Source organism: Peromyscus eremicus, chromosome 1 (genome assembly GCF_949786415.1).
Source record: "Peromyscus eremicus chromosome 1, PerEre_H2_v1, whole genome shotgun sequence".
Classification (NCBI taxonomy): domain Eukaryota; kingdom Metazoa; phylum Chordata; class Mammalia; order Rodentia; family Cricetidae; genus Peromyscus; species Peromyscus eremicus.
This window is the reverse complement of record NC_081416.1, coordinates 187,995,451-188,020,539: the sequence shown is the minus strand read 5'-3', so window position 1 is coordinate 188,020,539 and position 25,089 is coordinate 187,995,451. Positions and strand designations below refer to the sequence as shown.

At 39.4% G+C, this 25,089-nt stretch overlaps 1 protein-coding gene across 5 annotated transcripts in view; it reads left to right on the top strand.

Annotated features, from left to right (window-relative positions):
• The first annotated feature begins 6,382 nt into the window (after positions 1–6,382).
• The window catches only part of LOC131894336 (vomeronasal type-2 receptor 116-like), a 30,057-nt gene continuing 11,350 nt past the window's right edge, over positions 6,383–25,089 (top strand). The window contains exons 1-4 of one of the 5 annotated variants that reach the window (XM_059244591.1): positions 6,383–6,617; positions 16,146–16,380; positions 16,740–17,615; positions 18,481–18,708. In XM_059244591.1, coding sequence (XP_059100574.1) covers positions 6,412–6,617; positions 16,146–16,380; positions 16,740–17,615; positions 18,481–18,708 — 1,545 coding nt within the window. In that variant the 5' untranslated portion in view covers positions 6,383–6,411. Of the gene's footprint in view, positions 6,618–16,145; positions 16,438–16,739; positions 17,616–18,480; positions 18,709–25,089 lie in introns of all 5 variants that reach the window. The other 4 variants (XM_059244612.1, XM_059244598.1, XM_059244587.1 and 1 more) reach the window with 4 other exon arrangements.

Sequence of the window (25,089 nt, the reverse complement as noted above, 5' to 3'; positions counted from 1 at the left end):
TTAGAATATGTAAACTGTGCACGGGCTTCATATTGTTTGGATTCTTTAATAAATTACAGCTTAGATAAAGAATAAAGTGTTGTAACAACAATGCAAGGGTGTCTAAGGTTGTCTGTAGAGGATTCCAAGAGACATTTCTTTCTCCATCCATTTCAGAGTATAAAAGACACAGTCAAACCATTTTATCCTCAATGTTCCAGGATCATAGGGTATATACATCTTTTGTAAGAAGATACAAATTTTTAATTCTGTGTTACAATCATACTGAAAAAAAGAATATCAGTAAATAAATGGGTGAATTCATGAAAGGTTGATTTTAAGAACAAAATGCCTTTATACAATTCCTTCAATACAATATGAGGCGTTTGTTGATGTTGTTGCATTCCTGTTTGGAGTCTGAAATTAGCTGTTTAACTTTAGCTCTCAGAACTTCATAATACGTTCTATGTTCAGTCATATGTATCCTGAATCCAAGTTCATTTATCAGTGTGAGAAGACAAACGTGACTAGCTCCTAGACATCACTTGTTACATACATGAATGAATAGTAACTGTGGTTACACATATAAGGCTTCAAAGATATCAAGAAAGTAAGCAATTTTATCATGGAAAGGGTAATTGTTTCATGATTCTCACACATAGTTGAGGGGTTGTGGATTTTTTTAGTATTTGATTTTATTCTTTTATTAGAAAATTTAAATTGATATAATGATGAATTAAAATCAAACTCATCAAGATAGAAATGAAAGTAACCCTCACAGGCTAAATATGATAACAACTGTCAAGGCAGGATATGCCTTATCTGCAGTAGTGGCACAAATGTTATGTTGGTAACCAATTACTTTCTTATTGGATTAAAGGTGTGCTCAGTAGACAGACAGACATTCATGGTGAAATAATCTGGCCAAGATCCCCAAGGGGAATCACTCCTATTAATTATCTAAGTGAACATGGTATCAAACAGTCCTCTAAATTCATATCTCCATATCCCCTGGTTAGTGCAACTCTAGACATCATTAGAGAAGCACATTTGTGCAGTGGACAGTCATTAACACAGACACCCAGAAGTCATCAGAGTGCAGAGAATAAGTGACAGTAGAATGGTCAGCCACATCTGGAAATATATATCAACCCACTGACATAGGCTCAGGGACCACCATGAAGGAAGACAAGAACAGGTTTTCAAAAATCAGAGGTTAGGTATCACCTGATCAAAGCAATATCTTCTGTACAAAATAGGACTGCGGTACTCATGAACTAATACCACTGTGTTTGCCAGAACAAAGCCTGTAGATGAGCAATATATTTAACCAAGAATAGAGATGGGAGTGGCTCCTTAATCCCCATGGCTAACTGAGAAACTACTGAACTGTGAAAGCTTCCAGAAGAAGGAGAATCAGTTTTTAATAAAGGTATGGCACCTGCTAGATCAACCATGTTGTAATAAATGACCTCATAGCCATTAGTATATGGGCAACACTTATGGCACAGTGGCTTACATAAAATATGGAGGATAAAATACTGGAGCTATGGGGAGTTGAGTGCTGGGTTGGGGAGGACTTGGTGGTGAGTATGATGGAAATATGAGGCATTATATACTCCAAGAGTTAATTGAAATATTATATAAAATTGAAACTCAATAAAAATATGTAGACATATGCAAAAAAAGCAAAACCCACAGAACACCACATCATACAACATAACATTATTAATTAGAAAGTGAAGTCCATCTGGAGAAAAATTTAAACTTCAATTCTAAGAGAAGACAATCAGTAATTTTGAATTTTCAATAAAAGATGAGGTATTAGTTTAATTATCTGTATTTTGAATTTTATATAAGGCATAGATTCTAGTTAGTAATATTAAATTATTGGGTTTATTTTTACCAGAAACAATTTTCTCATTCATGAATTCCTTTAAAGTTTCAGGTCACCATGTAATCTCCTCCCTTGCTCTCCCACTCCCTCCCTGCTCCAGCTGGACCCTCCCATTTTCTTTTGTTCTCACCCCTAATTCCTTGCCCTCAGCCACCACCACCACCACCACCACCACCACCACCACCACCCTGATCCCCAGCCGGCTCCTGCAGGTCCCATCCACTTCTACTTCGCTGGGCTATCCATGTGTCCCTCACTGTCAGCTAGCCTCTCCAAAGCCATGGGCTGCAGTCTAGCCATTCCTTGCCCTACATCATGGGAGTGGGAAGAGAGGCAGAGTGCCAGGGAAGCTCTTAGGAATCCACAGGGATGACCCCACTTTGGACTGCTGGCAGTGATCAAGGGAGTGCTTGGACTGGTCTACTCTGGTGACCAGTCAAGTGAATACCCTAGCTGTCATCATAGAGCCTTTATCCAGTGACTGATGGAGGCAGATGCAGGGATCCGCAGCCCGGGGCCAGGCTGAGCTCTGGGAATCCAGTCATGGGAGAGAGGAGGGATTCCGAGGGCTGGGGGACGTTGAGATCATGATGGGGAGACATGCAGAGATGACCTGCCACACTAGTGGAGACCCATGAACTGTGGACTAATGACTGTAGAGACCCCATGGGAGACAGTTGTTTAGCTCAAACTGTTTGGGGGGCACGGGGGTGAGGTGGGGAGATCGGGATCCATCCCTGGTTCATGGCAGGCTTTTGGGAGCCCAGTGCCTGTGGTGTAGCACCTTGTGCAGGCTTGGTGTAGCAGGGAGTGGCTTGGACCTGCCTGGGGTTGGTATTCCGGGCTCTGCTGACTTCCCACGGGAGACCTTGATTTCTAAGATGTGGAGATGGGGCATGGCTGAGGAGAGAGAGCTGTGGGGTTGGGAAGAGGGAGGAGGTGGGATCTGTGGGTGGTATGTCAGGTGAGTAGAAAATTTCTTAATTAAAAAAATGGAAAAAAAGAAAAAAGAATTAAATCAAATGTAAAATGGAGACCTTGGTTTTCTTAATTTTTCAGTAAAAATCCTAATATAAATATTATGTAGCTTTAAATACTTTGCTTTATGAGTGGAATTAGAATTCTCAGAACAGAATATCTACAAATATAACCACATAAAAGAACTTGAGGACTAGATGAAAAGACATGGAAACGTCCAGCCACCCTGCTTTTTCTCAAATAAAAACTTGAAGTAAGTGTTACATGAACATAAGCATTCAGATGCCATGACTGTCAGTCTGACAGCCAAGATGCTAATTAGTGGGTAGTTTGTCCAATATGGACATGTTGGACAAAGTTATTCAGTCTCAAGCAAGAAAGAATGAAAAGACACAGTATTTTATCATTCCACCTAAAATGACAGTAACTTAGAAATTATGAATGACTTATATCTGGGATTTTTCCATTAAATATTTTCAGACTATTGTTGGCAATGAGTGCTGACACTGTGGATACTGGGATATTGAGTAATTATAGCCTAGGGACTGGAGAAGCAGCTGATGGAGTGTTGAAATATTCCTATTCTCTTTGTTTCCCCAACTATAATCAATTGGTTGTTCTAGGATGGCTTCTAAACCGCCATCTTACCTGATCAACTTCAATTCTTAGTAACAACAGCAGATGTACTAAAATCTTATACCAAGACCAGCAAGACATCTCAGTGACAAGAGACACAGATAGACCTGAGGCTCTGAGACCAACCCCAGGATCCCACAGTGACAGGAGAGAATAGATTCTGAGAACTACCCTCTGACTTCCACATCCACACTTTAAGTGTCTGTATTTACACACAAATGCGTGCATGCACACACACACACACACACATACACACAAATTAAAAAATATAATTTTAGAACTCATACCATATTAAGAGTGTGATATCTTAGTCTTTCATAAAACACCAACCAGAAAAATTATCATGCTAAATGATCAAATGTTAACAACAAACAACTTGAAATAATTGGGAAAAGAACCTGAATTCCCATTATCTCCACTTTTACCCAACACTCTAGTTTAATCAGGCAATGAAAAGAAAATTTGATTGTGAAGGGAAAAAATAAAATTATTGTTATTTCCACTGGATGAAACTATAATGGTTAGAAAGTCCAAAATTTTTAACTAAAGAGTGAATAATGAGCTGAGCAGGTCTGTATGACTTTCAGCATACCGAGGGGATATTGCAAATTCAATGTCACACCCACAATAAAGTAAATATTAAAAAAGATTTTTGTTACATTGTTTAGTAACAAGATATGGCCAAACCAGTAGGGACTCAATCTCCCTCATTATCAGGAGACCTCATTAGGATCCCCTTTATATATTTTAGGAAGTCTTCAATGCACTAGATTTCTATACCATCCATCAACTGCTCCTCAATTCCAGCTGTCTCGCCCCAGATTCCCTTCCTTAACCCGATTTCTCTTTACCCCACCCACTTGACACCCCATTTCTGTCCCTCAAACCCCAGTCCACCCATTAAAAATCTATTCTATTTCTCCCCTTGAAAGATTCATGCATTCTCCCAAAGCCTTCTTCTATACCTAAGCTCTCTGGGTCTATGGATTATAAGGTGGTTATCATTTATCTAATGGCTAATACCCACAAATAAGTGATACATACCATATTTGTCATACTGGGCCTAGATTATCTCACTCAAGATGTTTTTTTTTCTAGTTCTATACATTTGCCTGTAAATTTCATGATGCCATTTTTTTTGTTTTGTTTTTTGAGACAGGGTCTTTCTGTGTATCTCTGGTTGTCCTGGAACTTGCTCTGTAGACCTTGCTGGCCATAAACTCACAGAGATCCCTCTGCCTCTGCCTCTTGAGTGCTAGGATTAAAGTCATGCACCACCATTGCCCAGCCCAGCTGATGATGTCATTTTTTAAACAGCAGAGTAACACTCTATTGTGCAAATTTACCACATATTCTCTCATATGGAACACACACACACATACATATGAAGTGAACTCAGAAGGCAGCTACGTGTGCTGAGTAAGAAAATCAATAGTAAAATGAGTGACAAATGTGGGTAATAAAGGAGCAATCACCAGTAAAGTACACTGGATCTTGTGGAATATTTAATCTTGTGGAATATTGCACACCTGTGAAAACCCCACACTAAATCCCATTATATTATTCACTAATTTAAAAACTAACAATAATTAGTAGAAAGAAACCATTAATCCTATTTGCTGTCATCAATAGAGATTCAATTTTGAAACATGAATTTTATCATTTTCATATGAATGTCTACTCCCATCACATCTGTCTATATCCACATCTTAGACAGTCTTAGATAGCTCATCACAGAATCAGGGGGCCATGCATGTGTTAAATGTTGATTTTTAAATATTCCACAAGATCCAGAGAACACCAGCCCAGTGTACCTCATCTCCAGTACTAAATAACATCTACCATCCTCCACACCAAGTAATTGCCCTACTTTTGTGCTGTTTGCTTTATATTTCATATCATCTAAAGGTGATTCCTCATCCCACACTCATCAATGAGCTCTCCCACTGGCAATACATATTCTAGAATGCAGCCAAAAATATATGAGCATGACAATGGAATAAGAACAGCTTACACATTGAACACAGGCTTTATCCCAGTTACTAATGGGTTCTAAGCTACTGAATACAGTGCTGCTTTGGAGTCACTACTGGGTTCTAATATAACCAGAAATGAATAGATAATGAAGGATAAAGTTTAAGAAATAGGTCATCAGAAGGAACTGACTTCAGGGAAGCAGTTCATGTTTCTTAACTCAAATACTCAACTTAGTTTCTCATGGAGAATGATGTCCTGGGCATTTCTGGACACAGTATAAGGCAAGGAATTTGTGGATTTGACCTGATTATTGGAGCTTCACACAATGGAGAGCAGGGATACTGATTGGTTATGTGGTCTCTGTGACTGATGTAGCATGGGCCATACTGCTCATGATCTATGAATGGTGGATGCCATACACATGAGACTGAGTCTCTCTCATTTGCACTTGGGAATAGAACACACAGTGTGTCCACATGAACTCTGATTGTCATGGGTCGTTTCAATTCTTTACCTTCACATCTAACTGTCGGTCTTCTGATACGTTCTGCTGAGGTCATTTCTAAAGGTGTTCAAACAAATAACTCATTGACACTGTCCTGGGACCAATCTGCCCTACATTGCTTTCTCCCAGGAGCATCAATACCCAGGGATATGAGTTGATGTCATAGGACCTGAGGCTGAGATGTCCTCAGATATATTTTCCAACCCATGTTTTTTACATCTGCTGTGGACATCAGCTGCAGAATCCTAGGACAGAGAGTGCTTCACATTTCTCCAGGGTAGTGGAGCCATCTGGAGATCAAGGCATCTCAGCCACATAAGTGATCTCTCCAGTAGGCAGCAGACATAAAAGCAGATGTGTATACATGGTTATCCATTTGATAAACTCTTCTGCATCCACAGACCACACTACCGGCTTAGAGATTTGGAAGCAGGACCTGATGCTCACTCTGCGTTTCTTCTTCTGGCTCATGAACATCCCCCTCCTCATGTCCAACCTCACTCACCCCAAGTGCTTTTGGAGAATGAAACAGAATGAAGACAAGCATGGGGAGGTGGTGACAGGTTGTGTCTTTTACCTTATTGCAGTGCAGAGCAGTGAAGTGCAGGTGGACAAAGAGTATTTCAGGTTTGCCCTGGATGTGCTGTAAGTGTGTTTGCATTTTTTCATATAAATGTCATGATGTATAATGCGTGATAGGTGTGTGAATGGGCAGAGCAATGCTGGGAGCTTCCGTCCTTTCTCCCAATCTTATCTCCAAGGTCTGATGCAAAATACGTTTTGATTTTTAATAATCACTTTTTTCCCACTATCAAGCTGTGAGACTTTTAATTTTTTTTCAATTAGCCTCCATTTACAAGGCTGAAAGCCAAGTGAAAACAGCATTCTTTACTTTGTTCTACCATAGGCAGCCTTCCTTTTCACAGGTGCCATTGTGAGGTAGACAGTGGTGACCTAAGACAAGACACTCCAGACCACCACAATGAGTTCAGTAGTCACAAGGTGCATTCAAGTCTCTTCCAGAGTCTGCTAATGTCACATGTATCAGTGTGTGACTCCTAGTGCAGAGGCAGGGTCTCTAATATTTGTGCCACTCCTCAGTGGGGAGAGTATCCATGTAGCCATTTAGTTAAGCTTTCAGATACTCTGCATGTGATCACTCCACACCTCTGCAGCTGTGAGGAGAAGGATGTATGAGATCTGTCTACTGTGAGGTACTTGGGTGTGTCCTTTGTCCTCCCTCACTTGAACACATGCACAGTCACAGGCTTTTAGAAATTACAAAGGCCAGATCTATCTCTATCTTCAAAGTCAAAAAGGAATGTCTGCATTTCAAATGTGTTTTCCTCCAGAAAAAGCCAGGATATCACTTAGAGTGGTGGCTGCTTACTCCCCTTCTCACTTGCTATAGTGGCAGGAGCTGCCTGTGGTAGCTGTCAAAGTTTGAGAACTGGGATGGAGAGGCTACACACTTGGTCATCTCTGCTACTGTAAAAGATGTGTGTGTCTGATGTTTTAAGTCTAAATATTTTATTCTCTGATAACTACATTTACGTCTATTCCTCTTTTTCTTGTTTCTTTTTTTTGTTAAGGAATTTTTTATTAATTTTACATTCCATCCACATATCACCCTCTCTTCCCTCCTCTCACACCTCCAGTTCTCTCCCCTCCCCAAACCACTATTCATTTTGTCCTCCAATAAGGTGTCCTCCATGGGGAAATCAGCAGAGCCTGGTACATTCAGTAGAGGCAGGTCCAAGGCCCTCTCCCTCCCTGCATCAAGGCTGTGAAAGGTGTTTCATCATAGATAGTATGCTCCAAAATCCCACCTCCTGCACCAGGGATGGATCCTGATCCTACTGCCAGGGGACCCCTTAATCAGATCAAGCTACACAACTGTCTGCCTTATGCAGAGAGCCTAGTCCAGTCTCATGGAGGCTCCACAGTTGTTGGGCAAAGTTCATGAGGTCCCACTAGTTTGGTTTGATTTTATCTGTAGGTTTCCCTATCATGATCTTGATGCCCTTGCTCATAGAATCCCTCTTCCCTCTCTTCAACTGATGTCCTGGAGATTGGCCTGGTGCTTGCCTGTGGATCTCCACAAGTGCTTTCATTAGTTACCGGATGAATGCTCTATGATGACAGTTATGATATTCACTGATGTGATCACTGGGGTAAGCCAGTTCAGGCACCCTCTCCACTATTGCTAGTAGTCGAAGCTGGGGTATTCTTGTGGAATCCTGGGAACTTCCCTAGTACTCAGTTTCTAGCTATCGCCATGATGTTTCCCTTTATCATTGTATCTCTTTCATTGCTCTCCCACTCCTTCCCAATTCCAGTTCGACCATACTGTTCCCTTATGATCTCTCAATTAATTTTTTAAAGGAATCATTTTCACAATATTGAGTATTCATATGTGTGTGTGTGTGTGTGTGTGTGTGTGTGTAAGATTTCCCCATCTACTAATGATATATTCAGTTTCTTCATTATTTTAAAGTTTCATTATTGATGTTCTTCAATTTTATTAAGTTTATTTTACCATATTTCTGAGGCAATAGTGAATGGAGTTTTCTTAATTTATTTTTCAGCAAATGTGTTCTTTGTATGTAGGGAAGCAACTGAGTTTTGTGATAATTTTGTATTCTGTCATTTTGATGTAAATAATTTTCTGTGGAATGTTTAGGATCTCAAATATGGAAGCCTGTTATTGGTTTCTCTTTTGTTCTTTGATATGAAAAGAGGTTGAATTTTTGTCCCAAGTATTTTTTGCATCTAGCCAGATGACACTGTGATTCATTTCTTAAACCATTTATGTAATACATTACATTTATAGATTTCCTTATCCTGATCCATTGTTGCATCTTTGGAAAGAAGCCTACGATCATTGTGAATGATTTAATCTAAGGTGTTCTTTAATTGGTTTTAAAGTACTATATTAAGAATCTACAAATAGCTGGTCATGATGGAGCATGTCTGTAATCCTAGCACTCTGGAGGCAGATATAAGCAGTCTCTAGTGATTTCAAGACCAACCTTGTCTATATAGTGAATTCCAGGATAGCCAGGGAGACATAACTGACCCTGTCTCAAAAAGATATAAGAGTGTTTTATTAAATGATCATATAAGTTTTGTTTTGTATAAATCTTGTTTGGACATGAGACCGACACTGCCTTCATATCTATATTTAGACGGTACTTCATCCATTTCTACTGAATGGACTAATTTAATAGCTTAATAGCATTGGTGTTAGATATTGGTAGATTTATTTGCATCTAGTAGTGACTACTGCTAGTCTGTTAGGTTTTTAGTTGGAAGATGGTTTTTTATTACTGTTTCAATCTCAATCCTTAGAGTAGAAATTGCTTAAGGTGTTTGCCACATCTTGGTTTAATTTTTCTAACAGATACCTAAAGAAAATGCAACAAGAATGTCATTCAAACAATTCTCAGAAATTGAAAGGAAAGTAATAGAAACAATGATATTTTAAAAACTCATTATGTCCCTGACACCAAAACCAGATAAAAAATCATCAAAACAGAAGAAAGGAAAAGGCAATTATAGGCAAATATTACTGATGTACTTAAACCAAATATTCTCCAGAAAATACATGCAATCCAAATTCAAGTATGTATCCACAAGATCCACTGTAGACTAGGTAGCATTATTCCAGGGTTGGAAAGATGGTGTAACACCAAAACTCAGTGAATGTCACAGATAGCTTTAATGGACAAGGCAGACATGACATGATCATCTCAACAGATGCAGAAAAGGCATCTGATAATCTACAGTATCCCTGAAACATTAGGGATAGAAGGATAATGTCTCAATGGGATGAAGTCTGAACAGGACAAACTCTTGTCCAGCATTACATCAAATGGAGGATATCTGAGAAGCTTCCCTAAAAACACCAAAGGAGGGAAGACACTCATTCATGTATCACAAAAGTCAGTCTTGCTCATATTCTACTAAAACAATAAGCCCAGAAAAAAGAACGGAATGAATCAAGAAAAGAAGTCAAACTTTTTCACCAGTAGATAGTATGAACTTGTACATGAGGTGGTCAACGCTCCCTGTGTGTGTCTTAGACCTAAAGTATACAATCAGGAATAGAGGAGAATACAAAATCAAGATCACAAAATATCATTTTTGTGTACAAGGAATGATGATACTGAGAAAGAAGTCAAGAAAGCAACCACACTTACAATAATTTCCCGCAATAAAATACCTGAGAAAAATGCAACCAAGGAACTCAAGGTTCTTCATGGTGAAGATTTTGTAACAGTGAGGAAAGAAAGAGAAGACAATGGAAGATGAAACTATGACATGTTGATGGGTTTGCACTATCAATGTGTACATTAATACTTGGTTACATTAACAAAATAACCTAAGATCCTATGCAATCTCCATCAAAATTCCATTGAAACATAACTAAAAAACATAGACAAAAACAATCCAAAATGTCCCATAAAAAATCAGACTCCAGATAGATCAAGCAAAGCTGAAGAAAGGAAACAATGCTGGAGGTATCATAATGCGTGTGTTCCATTTACAACCCAGGGCAACAGTAACAGAGGATCACAGTGCTGACTGTATATTATACAAATATTTCGGGAAAGCAAAATGGAAAACTCATAATTCAGTTCCACGGGTATAGTCTGTAGCTAGAGTTTTCCTGCCTAGCCCACAGTCAGGACAAATCTCTCTCACCCGCCAGTCCCACAGCCACTCAGACCCAACCAAGTAAACACAGAGACTTATATTGGTTACAAACTGTATGGCCATGGCAGGCTTCTTGCTAACTGTTCTTACAGCTTAAATTAATCCATTTCCATTAATCTATACCTTGCCACATGGCTCGTGGCTTACCGGGATCTTCACATGCGGCTTGTCATGGTGGCGTCTGGCAGTGTCTCTCCCACCCAGCTTCCTGTTCTCTTAATTCTCCTCTCTGTTAGTCCCGCCTATACTTCCTGCCTGGCCACTGGCCAATCAGTGATTTATTTATTGACCAATCAGCAACACATTTGACATACAGACCATCCCACAGCAATAGTCACCTGGGCTTTGACAAAGGTTTCTGCAACAACCAGTGTAGAAGATTCAGTCTACTCAACAAATATAGGTAGAAAACTGAACATTAAGGATTAGTATCTCAAATGCACAAGAACATCAAGCAAATAATAGCCAAACTAAAAATGGGGTAAAGTATTAATCAGTGAGATCTCAGAAGATTAAACACAAATGTCTGAACAATACTTAAAGAAATCATCCTTAGCCATCACAGAAATGCAAACAAATACTACTTTGAAAATTCCTCTTACATCAGTCAGAATGTCCAAGACCATTAATACAAATGACAGGAGATTCCAGGAGTGGGGAACACTTGTTGATTGCTTGTGGGGGTAAAAACATGTGCAGCCACTATGGAAACCAATGTGACAATTCCTCATGAGGTGGTGAACCTATCTACTTCAAGATCCAATGATATTATTCTTGGGCACATACTCAAAGTATTCTGCATCTTGCTACACAAATACTTGTTCATCATTTCATTCTTGTTCTATTTATAATTGTTGGAAATTATAAACATCCTAGAACCTCATCAACTGAGGAATGGATAATGAAATCATAGCACATTTGAACTATGTGGGTTTTTTTTCAGTTGCAATAAGTTTTTTAAAAAGTAATTCCTGAACAATGCCAGAGGCCCACAGTCAGACATTGTTCTGTGTTTGGGGAATCCTACTGCAGAGAGAGAGGGCAAGGAGCATAGGAGCCAGAGCAATCAAGGACATCACAAGAAAACCCACAAAAACATCTAACCTGTGATCATAGGAGTTCACAGAGACTGAACCAACATCAGGGAGCCTGCATGGTAGTGACCTAGGTGTTTTGCATATATGTGACAGTTGGGTAGTTTTGTCTTCTTGCGGGACTCCTAACAGTGGCAACAGGGGCTATCTCTAATACTTTTGTTGGCGTTGGGACCCAACTCCCTATCCTGGACTTCCTTAATACAAGGAGAGGTGCTTAGTCTTCCTGATACTTGATATGGCATAATTTGTTGATAACCATTGGAGGCCTGATCCTTTCTGAATAGAAAAGTAGGAGGAATGGATGGGGGCGGGGAAGAAGTGAGGTGGGGGGAAAGGCTTGGATGAGAGGAGGGAGGGGAAACTGTGGTCAGGGTATAAAATAATAAATAAACTTTATTTAAGGAATTCCTGAAATCCACAAGTAAATATTGGAACTAGTGAAAATCATCTTGAGGAATGTATTGAAGAACCATCCCTCTCCCAAAAAAAGACAAATATGTGTTTTCTTTTACATGTGACAATTAGCTTTTAAAACGTTGATATGCATGCTATCATCTGAATAACCACAGAAGTTAAGTATGTAGTAAGTGCTGTGGGATGGTCTGTATGTCAAATGTGTTGCTGATTGGTCAATAAATAAATCACTGATTGGCTAGTGACCAGGCAGGAAGTATAGGCGGGACAAGGAGGAGAATAAAGCTGGGAAGTGGAAGGCTGAGTCAGAGACACTGCCAGCCGCCACGATGACAAACAGCATGTGAAGATGCTGGTAAGCCACGAGCCACGTGGCAAGGTATAGATTTATAGAAATGGATTAATTTAAGCTGTAAGAACAGTTATCAAGAAGCCTGCCACAGCCATACAGTTTGTAAGCAATATAAGTCTCTGTGTTTACTTAGTTGGGTCTGAGCGGCTGTGGGACTGGCAGGTGAGAGAGATTTGCCCTGACCATGGGCCAGGCAGGAAAACTCTAGCTACAAGTAAGGGACCAGGGTAGAAAGGATCTAGCATGGTAGGGAAAATGGAACGTACTGTTACACAGAGACACAGGGCAAACTAGAAATAGAAGATTAAATAGGGAGGGAATGGCAGAGATTGGTGAATGTGGGTGTGTTTAGAAGGACAATTCACACTCAAGGCCAGTTGAAAACTATTTGTAAACTGCTACTTGGAAGGTTCCTAAAGTATTTACATGTGTAAAGGAAGTCTGAATGGAATCACCAAATAAAGGGGGCAACAATGCCCCAGCTAGACATTTTCTGTACCAAATATTTATCTAATGCCAGGAACAGGTTACATATCTTGTTGAGTCATTAGCTAAAGGGGACCCATGGAAACTATGAAACATCATTGGCTATTCCCAAGGCTATGGGTTACTCTACACAAGTTTCTGTTAAGGCTTTATTGCAGAAGACACCACTTATTATTTTATTGAACATGGAGAAGTCAAGCTAGTGTTCTCTAATGCCTTCACCACCACTGACTTGCATTCATGGCACTGGAAGGTATTCTGCATTCTACCAGAGGAACATTGTAACCACCAATCCAGCTACAGACTTTGTGATCTACAGTGATGACCTGCCTGCATGATACATAAGTACAATAATGGCATAAATACCAGGGGTTTAACCAACCAATGTCTGACTGGATTTAAAGTCCACTCCATGAAATGGAACTCGACCTGACATGGATAAATATTCCTAGAACCTCAGAGTATATATGTGAAAGACATAGAGGAAAATCTAGTACTACTATTCTGTTTAAGGAACATAGCAATAAATTGAATCCTAATGATATTCTGCTATATTCATTGATCAGTGCATCACTCAGTCTCATCAGAAAAGATGCTTCTTGTAGTCAATGGGAACTAACACAGAAATCCACAAGTGCACAGTGTGTGCAAAGAGTGAGGAACTTTGGAGCACATTGTCTTCAGTGAGTTGTCTCATCAGTTCCTTCAACTCAGGCTCAGAGATCTATGCAGAAGAGGAGACAGACAGAATTATGAGTCAAATGTGATGGATAACTACAAGGAAGCAGTGTCTTCCAGACACAATGGCTGAGACATATATAAGCTCACCCAGACTGTGTGAGCATGCCCAAGGCCGGTTGAGGTTCAAATGCTGTATACAGGTGTCTCATAATTGAGAGGGGCAAGTGGACACCAATTTTCACCCCTAAAGAAGAAGCTATATGAAATAGATACCTGCTTTGAAAAGGAAAAGAAGTTTCCTCCAGTGGAGTCTCACTGAGTATATTATTAGACACACTTCAGGACCAGTCCCATGCACAAGAGTGGTTCCACAACACAAAACAGACAGAATGGTATTTTTGTAGATTTTTTCTTATTTTGCTTCCCTTGGTCTTCTTTGTGTATTTGTTTGCTTTCATTTTTTCATATTTATTATTATATTTTTATTTATTTATTTTCTTGATTATACATTCTACCCAAAGCTTCCCTCCCCTTCCCTCTTCCTAGGTCCCCTACAACATTGTCTCCCCTCCACCACATCAAATCCTCCTTCACTGTTATTCTTTAGATACAGGCAGGAATCCCATGGATAGATATCAGTGAGCCTTGGTATATCCAGCTGCAATGAGAGCAGGCACCCCCTCTCCACCAAGGTTGGATCAGGGAATCCAGCAGGAGGAATGAGTCCCAAAAGCAGGCAACAGAGTCAGAGACATCCCCCTGCTCTCACTGCTAGGAGTCCTACACGAAGACCAAGTTACACAATTGCACCAAATAGGCAGAGAGTCTAGGTCAGTCCCATGTAGGCTCCCTGGTTGTCGTTTCAGTCTCTGTGAGCCCTTCTGAGCCCAGGTTAGTTGATTCTGTGGGTTTTCTTGACACTACTGGATCCTGCAATCCTTCCTTTCTTTCTTCTTCAGTATTTCCCATGCTCTGCCCAATGTTTGGCTGCTACAATTTGTCTGGCCTACAAGATATGTTGGAGTAAAGATGGTATAGAAATTGTAAGAGTGACCAACAGATGACTGTCAAAGCTGGAGGCCCATTCCATGAGAGGAAATCCCCCTTGAGGACCAGGACTGAGAATCAGGATATACCATAGACCTAGGATAGAACCAAATATGAGTGGGAAAAAAGTCAATGGAAGGGTTCTTAATGATATTCTGCTATACTCATAAATTGATGTCTAGACCAATTGTCATGAAACGTTTCACCCAGCAACACATGGAGACAGATGTCTATTTAGTTTTTGATGTTTATTTTAATTTTCATTTTTATGGTTTTTTTCAGAGCTGAGATCCAAACCCAGGGCCTTGCACTTGCTGGGCAAGTTTTCCACCACTACGCTAAATCCCTAACCCCCCTTGTGGTGTTCACTTTACCTTTTTTCTCCTCTTTTTGGTTTTGTTTTTAAAGAAAAATAGAGAAAAAAAACAATATAAAAGTAGGTATGGATAGCTGGGGAGAACCCAGAAGAAATTGGGAGAAGAGAAAAACATTATCAAAATACAGCCAAGGAAAATATTCAATTTAATAGTAGGCAATATGCCCATATTTAAAATGGAGAACAGACGGCAGGCTCAAGAAATGGTAGTGGAAAACCTGCCAACCAGAGGTTGAAAAGAAGTGTCTCCCAACCATTGTCCTGTTCCAAAATCAAGTCCAAATGGATCAAAGACTTTAGTGTAAGTCCAGAAAGCATGAATCTGATAAAGAAAACATGGAGAAAACATCTAAATGTATAGAATAAGTCAGGAAATAAGACCACATTTTAACAAGTGTGATTGCATAAAAACTAATTTTGTTTGCATTCAAAAATGTTATGAGCACATTAAGAGGCAGCCCACACAGATGGAAAAATATCTACTGGCTGTACTAGACTGAAGAATATGTAGAATATAGAAAGTAGTAATAAATTGGGACTGTAGACACGAGTCATCAGTTAAGAGCACTTGCTGTTCCGTCAAATGATCTGAGTTCAGTTTCAACCACCCATGCTGGCAGGCACCTCAAAACCACTTAAAATTCCAGCTCTACAAGATCCAGCTTCCTCTTCTGGCCACCAAGAAAACTACATTCCCAAGCTTCCTACAGATACACACATATCATTTATCAAATGTGCATCCAGTCCTCAAATAGCCACGGTGAAATTCTCCATCAAAGTAGGCAAAAACACATTTCTTAGTTTTGTGACATCCACTCTTATCAACTTTTTGGGTTTTTTTAAGCTCTCAAGCATCTCTTGTTTTTCCAACCTTACAACACAGAGGAATTAGTCAAGCTATATGTGAAAATGACATTGAATGCAAGATAGTCCTTGTATTAACTACAAACCTTTCACCTATATAGCCTTATCCATACTATACCCTGTGCCATTATTTTCAGAATACTAACTCAAAACTACCAGTTTGCTCTGCCTTTGGCTTTTGCTGTGGAAGAAATCAACAGGAATCTATATCTTCTACCAAATGTGTCTCTCATATTTGACTTGTTCACTGACAATTATCATGATAAACAAGCATTTCAAAATTTCATATACTTTGCTGCAAAAAGGCATAGACTTCCCCTTAACTACATCTGTAAAGATACGAACAAATGTCACATAATGATTACAGGACCAATGTTAGCACCATCCATGAGCGTGGCACAATTTTTTGAGCTCTACAAATATCCACAGGTGAGGTTGTTTGGGTGGGAAAGTATAGAATCTTTCTCATTATTTGGCTAAGCTTGATGCTGAGGAGAGTATAAGGGGGAGATTACATTAATGTAAATCAGGTTCAAGTGTAATTAATCAGCCACTCGATGGTACATTCCCAATTCATCATTTGATATGTAGATGAGAAGAATTAGAGGTCAGGGTGATTTTCCTTGAACAAATTGTAGAAAGGTCATTTTCTGCAGGTTTCTAACCATGTAGTATAACTGTAGCAACAGGGAAAAATTGTCTTCCTGTCATTTCAAACTGGTGCTTTACACACCTCAGAGCTTCCATTGAGATTTCTGACAGTCCTCTACCTCATGCTGCTCCCTGTGTTTTATGTCCTTCAGCTCACCTATGGACCTTTCCATCCTACCCTGAGTGACTGTGAACAGTTTCCCAATCTGTATCAGATGGCCCCCAAGGACACAGCTCTGGCCCTGGCCATGGTCTCTTTGATGTTTCACTTCAACTGGAACTGGGTTGGGCTGGCCATCTCAGATGATGACCAGGGTCTCCAGTTTCTCTCAGATATGAGAGGAGAAACTGAAGTCCAAAGAGTCTGCTTAGCCTTTGTGATCGTGATCCCAGTCAACATGGACTTATACATGTCAAGAGCTGAAGTGTATAACAACCAAATTGAGACATCATCCACAAATGTTGTTATAATTTATGGTGACACAGACAGTACTCTAGCTGTGTGCTTTAGAATGTGGAAATCACAGGGTATACAGAGAATATGGGTCACCACCTCACAGTGGGATGTCACCACAAGTAAGAGAGACTTCACAGTTGACTCATTCCATGGGACTCTTGCTTTTGCACACCACCATGCTGAGATTTCTGGTTTTAAAAATTTTGTTCAGACATTGAACCCTTCCAAATACACAGACATGTTCCTGGCACGGCTGGGGTGGATGTACTTTAGCTGTGAAGCCTCCACATCTAACTGTAACACACTGGAGAACTGCTCATCTAATGTCTCACTGGAATGGTTAATGCTACAGATTTTTGACATGGCCTTTAGTGATGATGCTTATGATATATACAATGCTGTGTATGCTATGGCCCATGCCCTCCATGAAATGCTTCTTCAACAAGTAGAAAACCAGCCAATCAACACTCTGAGAGAACTAGATTCTGACTGCTCACAGGTACTATATCTTCCAATGGATGGTACTTGGTGTCATCAATGTTATATTCTTTAAGAGTCTCTCACTTGCTGAAACCCATATTTGTCTTATATGTGATGGTCACTATAAGGGATGGTTTGCATAAGTGTACTCACCTGATTTTGATACCACTGTAAGCTCTGGGGACCTTATCCCTCTTGATTCTCTGAGAGCAATATCACAGGATTCACTTCAGTACCTAATTGTGTGCCTGTGTGTGTGAGTATATTTGTGTCTGATTGTCTTTATGTCTTTGTGCTTGTTTCTGTGTACATGTTTGTGTCTTTATGGGTGTCTAAATGCTTTTCTGTGCCTTTGTATGTGTGTGTATAGATGTGCTACTTTTTATATATGAATGTCTCTCTCGTGTTTGTGAGTAACTGCATGTATGAGCATTATTTTTTGTGTGTACATATGTCTCTTTGTGAATGTTTTTATCATTGTGTTTCTCTGTGTGTGTTTTGTGTCTTTATGTGCCTGTATGTCTCTGTGACTGTGTCTGTATTTGATTGCTTAGGTCTATCTGTATGTGTGTGTTATTGTGTATATGGGTGAATGAGTGTGGTTGTATTACGTGTGTGCTTCTGCATGGGTATCTGTGTGGAATTGTTTGTGTGTGGGGGGGGGGCATATTTATATTTGTGGGTTGTATATATGTCTGTGTTTGTGTTTGATTGTTTCCCCTGAGAGAACTAAAATCATATGAACAAATGATTTCATTTATTCACATGCTTTCATTGAGTTTCTCCCTTGACACCATCAATAAAGTTGCCTTGGGATGAAATCAGAACAGATTTTCAGACTTAAAATAAGGGAATATAGACTAAAAATGTTGCCTATCTTTTAGCTTCACCGATTTCTGAAGAATATGCACTTTATTAATCCCATTGGAGATGTAATAAATATGAATCAGAAAGAAAAACTGCAAGCAGAGTATGGCATTTACCACATTTGTAGTTTCCCTCATGGTGTTGGACTTAAGGTGAAAATAGGAGAATTTAAGCCATATTTTCCACATGGTCAACAGCTCCATTTATATGAAGATATGATAGAGTTGGCCACAGGAACTAGACAGGTGAGTCTGACCAAAATGTACTGATGTACACTTCACAGTTGTAACCAGTGTCAAGTGAGGCCATTTGGTTTCCCTGTGACTTAGTGGAATTAGAAGGATGGTCATGTAAAGACTCAATTTTAAACTTCTATATGATGTTTCTTCACTTCAGTTTTTAAAAATATGATTTTTAAATAATTTTTTGAAAATCTAAGTCACACATATGATACAGTTTTATTGTATCAGATACTCTGATTTATAAACAAATATAAAACTAGATAAGACCAACATTTGATATTATTCCCAGTAAAGTTATCAATACTCTCTTGGTACCATTCTGATTGCTGCCCAATGATTTTCTTCTCTTCTGTTGAATTTCTAATCTGCATGCTGAAAAGACTGAAACTAATTGTAAGGAGAGATTTGGAACTAGGAATAGATATGCAAGTCATTAATTTATATTCTATAATTTTAATCAAGCACTTTGACCAGGAGGTCCTAAATTCCCCACTTCAATAACAATACATCACACTCTCATGGGACACCTTAAATATTTTATTAATTATAACTTGTTTTTGAAACTATTTTTTGTATATGGATGTTTTGCCTGTATATATCTGTGTTCCATTTGAGTATGAGGTATCTAAGTATGCCTGGAGTGGGATTAAGATACCTAGGAACCGAAGACAATTTTGAGCCTAAGTGTAGGAGTGGAGGATTGAACAGCAAGTGTGATAGATTGCTAAGCTACCTCTTCATTAGAAGAGCTAAGCCACCTCTTCATTAGAAGAGCATTTCTTTGCACCTTAATTCTTTTTTATTTTTTATTTTTAATTTATTTTATAATTTAGTTTAATATTGCATATCAGCCACGGATTCCCCTGTCCTCCCTTCTCCCTCCCCCCTCCTCCCGCCTTCCCTCCAGCCCACCGCCCATTCTCATCTCCTCCAGGGCAAAGACTCCACTGGGGTTTCAGTTCAACCTGGTAGATTCAGTCCAGGCAGGTCCAGTGCCCTCCTCCCAGGCTGAGCCAAGTGTTCCTCTATACGCCCCAGGTTCCAAACAGCCAGCTCATGCACTAAGGACAGGTCCCAGTCCCACTGCCTGGGTGCCTCCCAAACAGATCAAGCTAATCAAATGTCTCACTTATCCAGAGGGCCTGATCCAGTTGGGGACTCCTCACCTGTTGGTTCACAGTTCATGTGTTTCCATTCGTTTGGCTATTTGTCCCTTTGCTTTTTCCATTCTTGGTCTCAACAATTCTTGCTCATATAATCCCTCCTCTTTCTTGCCAATTGGACTCCTGGAGCTCCATCTGGGGCCTGCCTGTGAATCTCTGCATCCACTTCCCTCAGTCATTGGATGAGATTTCTAGCATGACAGTTAGGGTGCTTGGCCATCCTATCACCAGAGCAGGTCAGTTCGGGCTGTCTCTCTACCACTGCCAGTAGTCTATTGTGGAGGTATTTTTGTGGGTTTCTGGGGACCTCTCTAGCACTTTGCTTCTTCCTATTCCCATGTGGTCTTCATTTATCATGGTCTCATATTCCTTGTTCTCCATCTCTGTGGTCTTCATTTATCATGGTCTCATATTCCTTGTTCTCCCTCTCTGTTCTTGATGCAGCTGGGATCTCCCACTCCTCTAAGCTCTCTTTCCCTCGAAACTTGCCCTTCATTACCCCCACTTGCATCCAGGTTGTTCATGTAGAATTCATCCATTTCTCTGTCATTTGGTGATCCCTGTGTCTTTCTTAGGGTCCTGTTTTCTAGGTAGCCTCCCTAGAGTTGTGAGTAGCAGTCTAGTCATCTTTGTTTCATATCTAGTATCCTCCTATGAGTGAGTACATACCATGTTTGTCTTTCTGAGTCTGGGTTACCTCACTCAGGATGATTTTTTTCTAGATCCATCCATTTGCCTGCAAACCTCATGATGTCATTGTTTTTCTCTGCTCCATTGTGTATACGTACCACATTTTCTTTATCCATTCTTCAGTTGAAGGACACCTAGGTTGTTTCCAGGTTTTGGCTATTACAAACAATGCTGATATGAACATAGCTGAACAAGTGCCCTTGTGGTATGATTGAGCATTCCTTGGGTATATGCCCAAGAGTGGTATACCTGGATCTTGGGGGAGATTGATTCCCAGTTTTCTAAGAAAGCGCCATATTGATTTCCAAAGTGGCTGTACAAGCTTGAATTCCCACCAAGAGTAGAGGAGAGTTCCCCTTGCTTCACATCCTCTCCAGCATAAGCTGTCTTCAGTGTTTTGATCTTAGCCATTCTGACAGGTGTAAGGTGGTATCTCAGAGTCATTTTGATTTGCATTTCCCTGATGATTAGGGATGTTGAGCAATTTCTTGAATGTCTTTAAGCCTTTTGAACTTCTTCTGTTGAGAATTCTCTGCTTAGTTCTATAGCCCATTTCTTAATTGGACTGTTGGGCATTTTGATGTCTAATTTCTTGAGTTCTTTACATATTCTGGATATCATCCCTCTGTCAGATGTGGGATTGGTAAAGATCTTTTCCCATTCTGTAGGCTGTCACTTTGTCTTGTTGACCACGTCCTTTGCTCTACAAAAGCTTCTGAGTTTCAAGAAGTCCCATTGATTGATTGTTTCTCTCAGTGTCTGTGCTACTGGTGTTATATTTAGGAAGTGATCTCCTATGCCAATGCGTTCAAGACTACTTCCTACTTTCTCTTCTGTCAGGTTCAAAGTAACTGGGTTTATGTTGAGGTCTTTGATCCACTTGGACTTAAGTTTTATGCACGGTGACAGATGGGGCTCTATTTGCAGCCTTCTACATCTTGACATCCCGTTATGCCAGCACCATTTGTTGAAGATGCTTTCTTCGTCAAAAAGTATATGTTCATAGGTGTGCAGATTAATGTCAGGGTCTTCAATTCGATTCCATTTGTCAACATGTCAGTTTTTATGCCAGTACCAAGCTTTTTTTATTACTATAGCTGTATAGTAGAGCTTGAGGTCAGGGATCTTGATGCATCCAGAGGTTGTTTTATTGTACAGGATTCTTTTGACTATCCTGGGTTTTTTGTTTTTCCATATGAAGTTGAGTATTATTCTTTCCAGGTCTGTGAAGAATTGTGCTAGTATTTTGATGGGGATTGCATTGATCTGTAGATTGCTTTTGGTAAGATTGCCATTTTTACTATGTTAATCCTGCCTATCCATGAGCATAGGAGATCTTTCCATTTTCTGACATCTTCTTCAACTTCGTTTTTCAGGGACTTAAAGTTCTTGTCATATAGGTCCTTTACTTGCTTAGTTAGAGTTAGCCCAAGGTATTTTATATCATTTGTGGCTATTATAAAGGGAGATGATTCTCTGATTTCCTTCTCAGCCTGTTTGTCAATTGTATATAGGAGGGCCACTGATTTTTTTGAATTTACCTTGTATACTGCTATGTTGCTAAAGGTGTTTATAACCTGTATCAGTTCCTTGGTTAAATTTTTGGGATCACTCATGTATACTATCATGTCATCTGCAAATAAGGAAAGCTTGGCTTCTTCCTTTCCAATTTGTATCCCCTTAATCTCCTTATGTTGTCTTATTGTTGTGGCTAGAACTTCATGTAATATATTGAATAAGTATGGGGAGAGCAGACAGCCTTGCCTTGATCCTAATTTTAGTGGAATCGCTTTGAGCGCACAACCTTGTCTCGTTCCTGATTTTAGTGGGATTGCTTTGAATTTCTCTCCATTTAATTTGATGTTGGCTGTTGGCTTGCTGTAAATTGCCTTTTTATGTTGAGGTATGTTCCCTGTATTCCTGATCGCTCCAAGACCGTTATCATGAAAGGGTGTTGGATTCTGTCAAATGCCTTTTCTGCATCTAGTGAAATGATCATGCTGTTTTTTCTTTGAGTTTGTTTATATGGTGTATTACATTGATGGACTTTTGTATGTTGAACCACCCTTGCATCCCTGGGATGAAGCCTACTTGATCATGGTGGATAATTTTTGATGTGTTCTTGGAGTCTGTTTGCCAGTATTTTATTGAGTATTTTTACATCAATGTTCATGAGGGAGATCGGTCTGTAGTTCTCTTTCTTTGTTGCATCTTTATTTGGTTTAGGAATCGGGGTGATTGTAGTCTCATAGAAGGAGTTTGGTAATGTTCCTTCTGCTTCTATTGTGTGGAACAATTTAAAGAGTATTGGTGTTAACTCTTCTTTGAAAATCTGGTAGAATTCTGCTCTGAAACCATCTGGTCCTGGACTTTTTTGGTTGGGAGACTTTTAATGAATGATTCTATTTCCTTAGGGGTTATTGGACTATTTATATAGTTTATCTAATCTTGATTTAACTTAGGTATGTGGTACCTATCCAGAAAATTATCCATTTCTTTTAGATTTTCCAGTTTTGTGGAGTAGAGGTTTTTGAAGTATGACCTGATGATCCTCTGTATTTCCTCATTGTCTGTTGTTATGTCCCCCTTTTCATTTCTGATCTTGTCAATTTGGATGCTCTCTCTCTGCCTTTTGATTAGTTTGGATAAGGGCTTGTCTATCTTGTTGATTTTCTCAAAGAACCAACTCTTTGTTTCATTAATTTTTTGTATTTTTCTCTTTGTTTCTATTTTATTGATTTCAGCTCTCAATTTGATTATTTCCTGGCATCTATTCCTCCTGGGTGACTTTGCTTCCTCTTGTTCTAGAGCTTTCAGGTGTGCTATTAAGTCACTAGTGTGAGATTTCTCCAACTTCTTTATGTGGGCATTTAGTGCTATGAATTTCCCTCTTAGCACTGCTTTCATAGTGTCCCATAAGTTTGGGTATGTGGTATGTTCATTTTCATTGATCTCTAGGAAGTCTTTAATTTCTTTCTTTATTTCTTCCTTAACCCTTTGGTGATTCAGTTGAGCATTATTCAGTTTCCATGAGATTGTAGGTTTTCTGTAGTTTCTGTTGTTGTTGAAATCTACCTTTAAACCATAGTAGTCTGATAGAACACAGGAGGTTATTCCAATTGTTTTGTATCTGTTGAGATTTGCTTTGTGGCCATGTATGTGGTCGATTTTAGAGAAGGTTCCATGGGGTGCTGAGAAGAAGGTATATTTTTTTTTGTTAGGATGGAATGTTGTGTAGATATCGATTAAGTCCATTTGAGTCATAACATCATTTAAGTCCTTTATTTCTCTGTTAAGTTTTGGTTTAGCTGACATGTCCAGTGGTGAAAGTGGGGTGTTGAAGTCTTCCACTACAAATGTGTGGGGTTTGATGTGTGATTTAACCTTTAGTAATGTTTCTTTTACATATGTGTGTGCCCTTTTGTTTGGGACATAAATGTTCAGAATTGAAACTTCATCTTGGTGGATCTTTCCTGTGATGAGTATGTAATGCCCTTCTTGATCTCTTTTGATTGATTTTAGTTTGAAGTCTATTTTGCTGGATATTGGGATGGCTACACCTGCTTACTTCTTAAGACCATTTGATTGAAAAGTCCTTTCCCAGCCTTTTATTCTTAGGTAGTGTCTATTTTTGTATTTGAGGTGTTTTTCTTGTATGCAGCAGAAAGATGGGTCCTTCTTTCATATCCATTCTGTTAGCCTGTGTCTTTTTATAGGTGAATTAAGTCCATTGATAATAAGGGATATTAATGACCAGTGATTGTTCATGCCTGTTATTTTTTTTAGTGGTAGAGTGTGTGTTCTTCTCTTCTTTGGGGTTTGCTGCTGTGGCTTTATCTATTGCCTGTGTTTTTGAGGGTGTATCTGACTTCCTTAGGTTGGAATTTTCCTTCTAGTGCTTTCTGTAGGGCTGGGTTTGTGAATAAGTATTGTTTAAATCTGGCTTTGTTTTGAAATGTCTTGTTCACTCCATCTATGATGATTGAAAGTTTTGCTGGGTATATTAGTCTAGGCTGGCATCCATGGTCTCTTAGTGTCTGCATTACATCTGTCCAGGTCCTTCTGGCTTTCAAAGTCTCCATTGAGAAATCGGGTGTTATTCTGATGGGTTTGCCTTTATAAGTCACTTGGCCTTTTTCCTTTGCTGCTTTTAATATTCTTTATTCTGTATGTTTAGGTGTTTAATTATTATGTGGTGAGGGGACTTTTTGGGAGGGTCTAGTCTGTTTGATGTTCTATAGGCTTCTTGTATCTTCATAGGCATTTCCTTCTTTAAGTTGGGAAAGTTTTCTTCTATGATCTTGTTGAATATATTTTCTGTGCCTTTGAGTTGATATTCTTCTCCTTCTTCTATCCCTATTATTTGTAGGTTTGATCTTTTCATGGTGTCCCAAATTTCTTGGACATTTTGGTTCATGACTTTGTTGGCTTTAGTGTCTTCTTTGACTGATGAAGCTGTTTCTTCTACTGTATCTTCAACGCTAGAGATCCTCTCTTCCATCTCTTGCATTCTGTTGATTATACTTGCATC